At 42.2% G+C, this 12,328-nt stretch overlaps 1 protein-coding gene across 6 annotated transcripts in view; it reads right to left on the bottom strand.

Moving 5' to 3' along the window:
- DENND2C (DENN domain containing 2C) overlaps positions 1–12,328 on the bottom strand; it is an 84,836-nt gene that overhangs the window by 16,265 nt on the left and 56,243 nt on the right. For 4 of the 6 annotated variants that reach the window (XM_073008460.1, XM_073008459.1, XM_073008462.1 and 1 more), the window contains 5 exons: positions 10,036–10,080; positions 7,683–7,870; positions 3,299–3,408; positions 2,303–2,374; positions 255–324 (listed from right to left, as the gene is read on the bottom strand). In XM_073008460.1, the coding sequence (XP_072864561.1) occupies positions 255–324; positions 2,303–2,374; positions 3,299–3,408; positions 7,683–7,870; positions 10,036–10,080 (485 nt within the window). The remainder of the gene's footprint in view (positions 1–254; positions 325–2,302; positions 2,375–3,298; positions 3,409–7,682; positions 7,871–10,035; positions 10,081–12,328) is intronic. The other 2 variants (XM_073008463.1, XM_073008465.1) reach the window with 1 other exon arrangement.

The following is a 12,328-nucleotide window of genomic DNA, read 5'->3' as shown; positions in this document are numbered from 1 at the left end:
TCAGCCACTATGTCATCAGTTACTTTCTCTATTGTAAACAAATAAAATAAATCCATACCCCTTCTTTTCTAGAACACTCCATGGTTAACCCCCACCTTGCTCTTGCTGTTTAACGCTAATACAGCTTCCTTAATACACAGGTCATTGAGCATCCCTCAAACTCATCTAGAGATAGTGCTTCTGAAGTTCCTACTCTGACCCAATTGTTCCTTGACCAACCCTGTCTTGGTAAGTAACACAAATCTGATACTTACCAAGAGCTTCTTACAGTAACCAAACCACCGGCTTCCATCTTCACCAGTCAAGACAAAGGAGAATGTTTCACTGAAAAAAGAGCCAATAGTTAGTTTAGGATCCAAACAACCACTTATGGCATTCTCCATGGAGCAAACAATTGAAAACTAGAGTCCAACAGTAGTCATTTTGTGATCTAAGAGGAGGCATAATATTACATTCATTGCAAGTCACATTCCTCTTAAGGAATGAATGCGCAGGCCTTAAGAATATCTTGCCTTGTACTGGAGTGAGAGAATAGGTATGGGATAAGCTGTTGATGTTGGTTCCTTTTGTTTTCTTATTCATCCACTCTAGGTATTAATCAGGCTTATTTTCATTTAAATTTTATTTTTATTTTATTTTATTTTTTGAGACGGAGTCTCACTCTGTCCCCCTGGCTGGAGTGCAGTGGCGCCATCTCGGCTCACTGCAAGCTCCGCCTCCCGGGTTCCTGCCATTCTCCTGCCTCAGCCTCCCAAGTAGCTGGGACTACAGGCACCCGCCACCGCGCCCGGCTAATTTTTTGTATTTTTAGTAGAGACAGGGTTTCACCGTGGTCTCGATCACCTGACCTTGTGATCTGCCCACCTCGGCCTCCCAAAGTGCTGGGATTACAGGCGTGAGGCACCGCACCCGGCCTAAATTTTATTTTTATTTTTTAAGACAGTCTCACTCTGTTGCCCAGGCTGGAGTGCAGTGGTGCAAACAGAGCTCACTGTAGCCTTGACCTCCTGAGGCTCAAGTGATCCTCCCACCTCAGCCTCCCAAGTAGCTGGAACTACATATGTGTGCCACCATGCCCTGCTAATCTTTTAATTTTGTGTAGAGATAAGGTCTCATGATCTTGCCAGGGCTGGTCTCAAACACCTGGGTTCAAATAATCCTTCTGCCTCGGCCTCTCAAAGTGCTAGGATTATAGACATGAGCCACTGCACCTGGTCTTATTTTCCTTTTGTTGAATCCCCAATTTAGTCAAACAGGTAAGCTACAAAGACTTTTGATATGTCATTTCCCAGTTCCAAATTCTTGTCTTTAGTTCTGAGAGGCTGTATAGAGCAGTGATAGGCAAAGGATTATATCCTTAATATATAAAAATTATTAGGAAAATATCAACTCCTCATTAGAAACATGGGCAAAAGATATGCGTTAATAATTTACAAATGAAAACCTAAATATGCCCAAGAAAGAAACTCAGACTCGATAATCAAATAAGTCCCCCCCCACTTTTTTTTTCTGAGATAGAGTATCACTCTGTCACTCAGGCTGAAGTACAGTGGCGCCATCTCCACTCACTACAACCTCCACCTCCCGGGTTCAAGCAATTCTCCCGCTTCAGCCTCCTGAGTAGCTGGGACTACAGGCATGTGCCACCACACCCAGCTAATTTTTTATTTTTAGTAGAGATGGGGTTTCACCATGTTGGCCAGGCTGGTCTTGAACTCCTGACCTCAGGTGATCCTCCCGCCTCGGCCTCCCAAAATGCTAGGATTACAGGCGTGAGCCACAGCACCCGGCAAAGTCCAATTTTTTTTTTAAGAGACTGAGTCTCACTGAACAGAACTTAATTTTCTGAAGACATATTTATTATCTTCCTTCCTTCCTTCCTTCCTCCCTTCCTCCCTCTCTTCCTCCCTCCCTCCCTCCATTCCTTTTTTTTTTTTTTTGGACAGGGTCTTGCTCTGTTGCCCAGGCTGGAGTACTATGGCATAATCATAACTCATTGCAACTTTGAACTCCTGGGCTCAAGTGGTCCTCCTGCCTCAGCCTCCTGAGTAACAACTGCACACCACCGTGTCTGTCTAGCTTTTTGGTATTTTCTGTAGAGACAGGGACTTGCTATGCTGCCCAGGATGGTCTCAAACCTGGCCTCAAGTGACCCTCCCACCTTAGCCTCCCAAAGTGCTAGGACTACAGGTGTGAACCACTGCACCTGGCCTAAATCCAAACCTGAACAATATATACATATCTGTATTTGGCTAAAAATAAAGATTGGAAGGGAATATGACAAAATATTTACAGTGATTACCTTTGAGTAACCAGATTGCCAGTGATCTGCAATTTCTGCTTTTTATTTACTCTTCTGTATTTCCCAAATACTCTAGAATAAACATATATAACTCGTTGTGGGGGAAAGCCAGCCACAGAGCAGCCAGGTCAATATGAAAGGCGCTGTTTATAAAGGTAGCAGTGCAACTGACAACACAAGGGCATCAACAGTGATGGCTGAGAGATGACAGTGTCAATCAGGCTGAACTGCTTATGAGAGACAGTAGCTTAGTCTGGAGGCAATGCGAAGTTGAAGTGCAGAGCTATTTAAGCAACAGCTGAGGCTATTATCCAGAAGGTCATTACCATGTGATATGGTTCAACAAATCAAGCTTTTCAAACTAAATGGCATCATCAGTAATTACAGTTTTGAACAAAGCAGGCATCTATTAATATTTACAAGCAGAATTCAGAGATTATGATAGCTCATTAATTAAAAATAGCAATTTCCTCTAGATACCTGGAAGAAATTCTTTAATACTTCCTTTCTTAATATACTACACTTCCCAAACTGGAGCCTCCCTTTGTACAGGTTCCACAGGGGAACATAAAAGCTGGGCTGTGGATTCTTCTGTTAATTTGAAGGAGAAAGAAAATGAAGATGAAGACCTTGCTCTGTTTTATCTCTGTTTCTAGGTTGAGTCTCAAAATCCAAGTCTTTTTTCCTTTCTGTACACTTGGGAGCATTTTTGATTGCACGTAAAATAGAACTTTTTTTTTTGTTGTTGTTGAACTGGCAACCTTGAAGTGACTCTCAAATTTGTTTTCCTTTTGACACTGAAATTATTCCATGTTTTTCTTTTTTTAAGCCCCACATAGGAAATGTTCTAATACTGCTTCTTCCTTTCCTCCCACCACATCCTTGACTTGCCACAGTATTCACATAGCTTCACTAATGGCTCTACTCATTTCTCAAATACTCTGATTTATTTTTGCAGTTCTAATGAATATAAATTAGATAAATTAGCCCATTTACCTCTTGAGTTCTGAGGTTGGCATCCAGTCCTTTGAATCAGGAAAACAAAATTTTGGGATAACTTTAAGCCTCTCTTCCGTGTCTTTGGACTGCTTATAGCCATGATCGTCCTGAAAAAGATAACACCCTCAAACACCCTCAAAATAGGTGACTTAAATTATACTATGTAAGTGGGGGAGAGAAATAAAAAACTCAGTCTCATCTCAGGAAAAAAGGTCTCTGATAAGCCTGGGCAGTTACTGATAAGCCTCAGCATGGTTTTGTACTGCTTAACAAAATTAAAAAGTCAATTCTGGAAATCACTGAAGATGAACTGAGAACAGTTACTGAGAACAAAGAATCCCATTTTTACTGAGAAATAGTACCTGTGGATATCTCAGCATCTACTGTAAAAGAGATTAGTGAAAAGTTTCCTATCAAGAGGAAATATCTTAATTCAGGATTCACAAACTAATGGGAACCCAGTATTTTTATGAACCGTGGGACATAAGATAAAAATTCATTCTTCAATGTACTGAGAACAAAAACCTAGTCAGCTCAAGACACTGTCCAATCAATGATCAAAGAAGCTTTGAAATGGTAGGTGAATATTATTTAGAAAAGATACGGCCAGATGCAATGGCTCATGCCTGTAATCTCAGCACCTTGGGAGCCCAAGGTGGGCGTATCACTTGAGCCCAGGAGTTGGAGACCAGCCTGGGCAACATGGTGAAACCCCATCTCTACAAAAAATACAAAAGTTAGCTGAGTGTGGTGGCACATGCCTGTAGTCCCAGCTACTCAGGAGGATGAGAAGTGGGAGGATCTCTTGAGCCTAGGAGGATGAGGCTGCAGTGAGCCGTGATTGCGCCACTGCACTCCAGCTTGAGTGACAGAGAGAAACCTGTCTCGAAAACGAAAAAATAGGCCGGGTGCGGTGGCTCAAGCCTGTAATCCCAGCACTTTGGGAGACCGAGACAGGCGGATCACAAGGTCAGGAGATCGAGACCATCCTGGCTAACACGGTGAAACCCCGTCTCTACTAAAAAAATACAAAAAACTAGCCGGGCGTGGTCGTGGGCGCCTGTAGTCCCAGCTACTCGGGAGGCTGAGGCAGGAGAATGGCGTAAACCCGGGAGGTGGAGCTTGCAGTGAGCTGAGATCCGGCCACTGCACTCCAGCCTGGGCGACAGAGCGAGACTCCATCTCAAAAAAAAAAAAAAAAAAAGAAAAAAAAAAAAAGAGATACTATTTTGAGAATCCACCCCATATATAATCATTTCCTTTAGCATAGAATCTTTGCTACCTAATTGCTGGTTTGCAACTTCTTGTAAAATTTTAGCATAGAAGACCCTTTTGCATAAATCTGGTACTGTACCTACGTGACAGTCTAAATTTCAGTAAACCAAACATTTAGAAATTAGTATGACCTGTCCTCTATAAAAACAAGCCCTGAAGTCTAATTACCATATTGCCTTCAGATAACTAGTAAAAATGACCTCCCCTTTAATTTCTTTTTTGCTGTTGTTGAGGAGGAGGTCTTGCTATGTTGCCCAGGCTGGCCTCAAACTCCTGTGCTCCAGTGATCCTCCTGTTTCAGCTGGCCAACTAGCTGGGATTATAAGCATGTGCCACTGTGCACGGCCCCTTTAATTTCTTAAAAATCCAAACTATGTAGCCATTCTGGGTCACTTAACAGTGCTGTGACATTGTACTTTCAGGCTACACTGAGAAATTTTATGAGAAATTAAACTTACTGATTATTTACTGTAGGGATATTTTTGAGGACTTTTTGAAAATGAGAATCCATGCAGGAAACGCCTCTTAGATTCCAGTACAGTTGTACTTCATCAGCTTTTTTAGTGAAATATGTAACTCAGGGTTATAAACCCAAAAGTCCTAAAGTGGCCAAGCAGGTAACTGAAATGAGATAAGTGGTCCAAGTAATAAGCAGGAGAGTGAGTAAATGTCCCTATTAAAGGGATCACTCCTTACTAAGGAAAACTACATAATTCAGACAGCATAATGCAAAATGAAAATGTGGAGCTTCTTGTCCAAAAAGCAGAAAAAATTAAACATAAAACATCTTTTCGGCCGGGCGCGGTGGCTCAAGCCTGTAATCCCAGCACTTTGGGAGGCCGAGACGGGCGGATCACGAGGTCAGGAGATCGAGACCATCCTGGTTCACACGGTGAAACCCCGTCTCTACTAAAAAATACAAAAAACCAGCCGGGCGAGGTGGCGGGCGCCTGTAGTCCCAGCTACTCGGGAGGCTGAGGCAGGAGAATGGCGTGAACCCGGGAGGCGGAGCTTGCAGTGAGCTGAGATCCGGCCACTGCACTCCAGCCTGGGCGACAGAGCTACACTCCGCCTCAAAAAAAAAAAAAAAAAAAAAAACAACATCTTTTCTTCTATGGCCTCTGTAATGGAGTTTTTATTTGCTATTTAACGTCACACTCCCTTAGGCATGAGGATCCTGGGGGATGAGTGTAGACTCTCACAGACACCCAGGTGCTGCAGTCTGTCATTTGGTACACAAGGGGCCCATGAGGTACTGGGTTTCCTCTCCGGGTAGCTGCAGAATTGAGACTCTGTGTTTCGACTGGGGGTTGGGAAGTTAAGCCAGGCATCTCCCCTTCCCATGGGGGCCACCATTCCAACCCACAGCAGTTGAGCAACCCCCAAAAAGTCACCCAAGAGTGGCACCACCAGCCCAGGCCTGGGAAAGCTTCCCCATGCCTTGCCTGGAGATGTTGCAGAGCAATGCTGGCCTGATCCTAACCCTCCCAATGCCTGTGCCCAGCCGGGGGGAGAAGGTGGCAGTAGTGACTGAGTAGAGGTATAAAGGACCCAGGGAATCGGGCAGTGGAGAACAGGACAAGAGAACTCATCCTAGGGAAGCAGCACAAGGTGACACCATGCATGAACTCAGGCTTTAAGACCTTGGCACATGTCCAATTTTCCTATCAGACTTCATTTACAAACACAAATTCAAAGCTAAAATTATTTAGCATTTCAAGATGGTGACTGCAGATCATTAAACCCTACACGCAGGGCCCTTCTGAGTGATGGCCTTATGTAACTACACTGGTCACCTGCTCTGAAGTCCTGCTCCTTATTAAGCTTCAACCCATTCCTGACACTTAGGAAAGCAGGCTGTGTTGGCATTCTTTCCAGTTTCTCAGGAAAAGGCAGAAATACAGATTTGTATGTGAAATTTGATTGTTAAATGTTGGCAACAAAAATTATTGTTACTTTTACACAAACACTATGCAAAGCAAAAGAAACCCAATCATGTCTGTGGGCTTAACTGGTTCACAGGCTCAATAAGCTCTGTGAACCAGAGACTAAGATCTTTTTCAGTGGTACTCCCATCACCTAATCCTGGCAAATATTAGGTATTTTTAAAATATTTGAATGAATGAATGATTTTATTTTTAAAAACGTAGAGAAATCAAATATTATTGTTAATAATAATGGCTACCAAAAATTAATACCTACCATTTATCAAGTACCTACTATGTGCCAGGGATGGCATTAAGCACTTTATATACATTATCTCACTAAATCCTTACTAATAATGGATAACATTATATTGAGCTTACTATATGCCAGACACTGTTCTAAGTGCCTTATATAAATTAGTTTATTTAATCCTCACTATGACTCAGAGGGGTAGATACTATTGTGATTACCCCCATTCTACAAATTAAACGACGAAGACACAATATGGTGCCTCACGCCTGTAATCCCAGCACTTTGGGAGGCCAATGCGGGCGGATCACTTGAGGTCAGGAGTTCGAGATCACTCTGGCCAACATGGTGAAATCCTGTCTCTACTAAAAATATAAAAATTAGCTGGGTGTGGTGGCACATGCCTGTAGTCCCAGCTACTCAGGAGGCTTGAACCTGGGAGGTGGAGGTTGCAGGGCTGCAGTGAGCCGAAACTGTACCACTGCACTCCAGCCTGGGCAACAAAGCGAGACTCTGTCTCAAAAAAAAGAAAAAAGAGAGAGAAAGAAAAGTAACTTCTTAAAGTCACAGAACTTATAAGTGGGAAATGCAGAGCTTTTGCACAGAGTACACGCTCTAAACCACTACCCTATTCTGTCACATTTATTATTCCCCTCCTTAAGGATGAGAAAACTAAGGTTTTGTAACTTGTTAAAGATTATTAAATGGCAGAGCCAAAAATTTAAAAAACTAGTAAAATGAGTTGTTTTGTTTTGCTTTGTTTTGCTGGGTTGCAGCTCATGCCTAACATAAGACGTTTTCAAAACCACGAGATCCTACCACAAGTACTGGTAAAAACTGGCTGAGATAACAAAAACCAAGAGGATAGGAAATAAATGTACACAGAGACACAGGAACATTCCTGAATGCCTCTTGGCCTCCTTGTACCTACCTTGCCAGGGAATTGTTGTATGACCTGGGGAATATAGCTTATTCCTGATGGTTTCTTCTGTAGAGACACCACCACAAAAAGTTCAAACAGCTGCTGCTCCTGTAATTCAATAAGATCCCGCTCCAAGGTCTGGTAGTGAGGATTCCTCTTGGAAGACTGTTGCAGTTGTGCTAAGCGTTTATGGCGATCTGTAATGAAATCATGGAGCAATGTTTTCTCTCTGTAGCCCTACCTTCCTTCCAGCACCAGAGGTCATGACCCACACAGGATTAATCTTCACACAGTCACTGCGGAATGAATGTTGAATAACCAGTATCTGACGCATAGACATATCTGTTAGGGCTGTGACATACTAGGGGGAATAGGTGCAGACCCTCACAAGTGCACAGGGGCCTCATTCCACTTCTGGCCAGCAATGGGACTGACATTCCATGTACCAACCAATACTTATGTATGTCCCAAGAAATAATCTATGCTATCCCATCTTTCATGGCATCACACCAGGACACATGGAAAATGTCACAAAAAAGTGCTAGACTGACAACAGATGCTACTGCTGGGAATGCCATGAAATCACAGGGTGCCAGGTGGCAGGGGGCAGAAATTTGATAAAATAATTGAGTCCTAAGTACAGAAAGGGGTGAGTTTGATAAATTAACACAAAAATTATCCTCACATTGAAGAAACTGTCCAGTTCCCTTCCCTCCTTGCCATATATTACTAACAATGAATATATGCTTGTATCAGTAAATGGTGCTAGACGCAAGAGAAAAATATTAAGTGGAAGAAGATATCCATCAGCAGACTTTCTCAAAATAATAAAATTATGGAAGCATACTATTTAAACAGTCATAGCAATATCAATCAAAACTGGATAACACCTATCCTCTATTCTCATTTATCTCTAAATTTTGAGCAATCTAGGGTGGTCCCCACTGAAGGAAACTGTGGACTTGCAGAATAGTCTACATGTCCCAGTGATTTGCTTATGTGTCATTCTGAGCCACTGATAGACTCAACCTCTAATTGTCTTTCCTTTCTTTTTGATATAATGCATTCTGTCCCAAAAGAAATTATACTATAGATCAAAATATTAAGAACATTTTAAAAAATGCATCCGGGAATGGCTCCCCAGAATTATCCAGTACATTCAGTGCTCTAGGCAAAACATTACTTACGTCAAAGGGCTGAGTTCAAGTCAAGAAAATTTTAGGTCCTGTTTCTCAGTAGTAACAGCTCTAAATTAGTCATCTTTACACATCAAGACTGAACCTGATGATTATTAAATTTCACCTTCAGTCAGGCTACAGAATCAACACCTGAAGCAATTCAGGCCAGTGGAAGAAGCACAAGACTATTAATCATAAAATTAGGGTGTCAGATTGGAAGTGGAACTGCCCTGTACTCAGCTTTGATAATGTACGTCTTCTACTTTTTACACGGCTTAGTATGTCAGTCGCTTAAATAGAAAGTAGATAACTTGCTGTGATAACTAGATAACATTATCATTAGATGAAGGATGAAGGCACCATGAAGTGCTTGGACAAATAGAATCAAAAAAGCATGATGCCTTCTATATTCTACTAGAAAGTAAACAGCACAATAATCTGGAATATAAATGCTTATAAATAACAAATAGATGTTTCCTTTTTCAATGTCAGAGGTATCAAAGTTACTTAAATAATTACACTTGAGTGGCTATAAAAAAATCAGATATTTGGCCGGGCGTGGTGGTTCATGCCTGTAATCCCAGCACTTTGGGAGGCTGACATGGGAGGATCATGAGGTCAGGAGTTCAAGACCAGCCTGACCAACATGGTGAAACCCCGTTTCTACTAAAAATACAAAAATTGGCTTGGTGTGGTGGCGCGTGCCTGTAGTCCCAGCTACTCAGGAGGCTGAGGCAGGAGAATCGCCTGAACTCAGGAAGCAGATTGCAGTGAGCCGAGCTCACACCACTATACTCCAGCCTGGGCGACACTCCGTTTCAAAAAAAAATCAGATGTTTACTGCTCAGAGGATGATTCACACACTCTGTTTTGGCTGCCAGGAAACTACTGCATATATGTCTGGACATGCAGCTCTCTGCCGCTCCCCTAAGAATATTCCATCATAAGAACCACACTGTTCAGCCTCACTCTACCACGGGAGACTTTAAATGCTGTCAAACATCTGACAGTGTTTAATTCTGACCGTTTAATTCTCCAAACCTCAACAGGTTCTGAAAATAAGGAAATCACCTACAAAATGGAACTTCATGTGGGGAAAAACATGCTTAATCACAAAGGTAGATGCCACTCCACCTAACCCATGATCATCACAAGAACAGGAGCAGCTCCATTGACTCACTCACTCTTTGGCAGATACTCGGCATCACTTTCGTTCCCACTGGTTTCACCTGAAAAAGAGAGAAGGAGTTTCCATTTGTATTGTCCAACAGTAGGAAGTGCATGAGGATGAGAACAATGTAAACCCACAAACCTGGGGACTTGGAGTAAGGAATAATAAAGCTGCTGAGCCTTTCTCCAAACCACTTGGTTGTATCAGGTTGGGATAGTTATCAAAAGAGAGTAAAAGGCTCAAAGAGGAAACTCCCGTACTACATCTTCTTCTCACACCCTACTTCACTCCTCAGCTCCCCTCTCATCCCTAATTCTAGAAACTAATTGCATTTCAGACCAGTTTTAAGAAGTCTAGTTCAGAGTGGATTCTATTTCTATATCCACATAGTTGTCTGTATATTCCAAATAAAGTATCAAAGGCAAACACCAAGAGGGCTAACCAAGAATATAAACACCAACCAGACTACAAATTTAGAATAACAGGAAACCATGAGAACTAGGAGAGAGATATTACCAAGTCAGCCTACCTCTTCTATGATGCCTGTAAACTACTTCTAGTCCATATTGATTTTTTCTTTACTCCAAATTCTTACAGTACTCATAATGCTTTGAACTATTTTCATTTTCCCCAATCAGATTTTAAGTATTTTGGGGATAAGGGGCTATCTTGTTTTCACAAGGGAGTGTTTTGTATAATTCTGAGCACACAGGCAACACACACACACACACAAAGCAGCTTTTAAAATAAATAAATGAAACATTTCTAGATTAAGTTTGAAAAGTTAAAGCAAAATAGAAATGCAAAGAAAGGGAAAACATTTAAATGTATCAGAAAAAAAAAGGCCTAGAAGTCATAAGTGAAATTTGATTATATAAACTTGTATCTAATTTAAAAGTCAGTATTAAACTCAAAAAGTGAATGATAAACTGGGAAAATATTTACAAACACATTGCAGATATAAGGCTGTTTCTTAATGTTCAAAAAATTGTTACAAATCAAGAAGAAGCACAACAGAAAAAAGGAATAAAGGGTGGGAACAGGCAATTCATAGAAAAAGATTTGTAAGTTGTTGATAAACAGGAAAACTGCCCAAATTCATAATGAAATAAATGTAAATTAAAACAATAAACAAGACATACATTTTCAACCATGATACTGTCATAAAAAGCTTTAATAAAGCATAGTATTTATTGATGAAGATTATGGGGAAAGAGGTATTTTCAAATGATGTTTGTAGAAACATAAGCTGTTACAATCTGCTTGTGGGACAATTTGGCAGCAGTTACAATTTTTTTTTTTTTGAGACAGGGTCTCACTCTGCTGCACAGGCTAGAATGCAGTGGTACAATCTTGGCTCACTGCAACCTCTGCCTCCCGGGCTCAAGTGATCCCCCTTACCTCAGCCCCCCGAGTAGGCTGGGACTACAGGCATGTGCCACCACACCCAGCTAATTTTTTTTTTTTGAGACGGAGTCTCACTCTGTCGCCCAGGCTGGAGTGCAGTGGCACAATCTTGGCTCACTGCAACCTCCACCTCCCGGGTTCAAGCAGTTCTTCTGCCTCAGCCTCCTGAGTAGCTGGGATTACAGGCATGCGCTGCCATGCCTGGCTAATTTTTGTATTTTTTAGTAGAGACGGGGTTTCACCATGTTGGTCAGGCTGGTATCGAATTCCTGACTTTGTGATCTGCCTGCCTTGGCCTCCCAAAGTGCTGGGATTATACGTGTGAGCCACCGCACCTGGCCACCCAGCTAATTTTTGTATTTTTTGTATAGACAGGATTTCGTCATGTTGCCCAGGCTGGTCTCAAACTCCTGGGGTCAAGTGATCCACCCGCCTCAGCCTCCCAAACTGTTGGAGTTACAGGTGTGAGCCACCATGCCTGGCCAAAATTTTATTTTTTTATTTTTATTTTTATTTATTTTTTTTTTTTTGAGACGGAGTCTTGCTCTGTCGCCCAGGCTGGAGTGCAGTGGCCAGATCTCGGCTCACTGCAAGCTCCGCCTCTCGGGTTCACGCCATTCTCCTGCCTCAGCCTCCTGAGTAGCTGGGACTACAGGCACCCGCCACCTCGCCCGGCTAGTTTTTTGTAATATTTAGTAGAGACGGGGTTTCACCGTGTTAGTCAGGATGGTCTCGATCTCCTGACCTCGTGATCCACCCGTCTCCGCCTCCCAAAGTGCTGGGATTACAGGCTTGAGCCGCCGCGCCCGGCCCAAAATTTTAAATCCATATGTTCTGTGATTAAGCCCACTTCTAGGAACTTATTCTACAGAAATAGTCGAAACATAAGTAAAAGACGC

This window comes from Chlorocebus sabaeus, chromosome 20 (genome assembly GCF_047675955.1).
Source record: "Chlorocebus sabaeus isolate Y175 chromosome 20, mChlSab1.0.hap1, whole genome shotgun sequence".
In the NCBI taxonomy this organism is placed as follows: Eukaryota; Metazoa; Chordata; class Mammalia; order Primates; family Cercopithecidae; genus Chlorocebus; species Chlorocebus sabaeus.
This window is presented reverse-complemented; position numbering and strand designations above follow the sequence as displayed.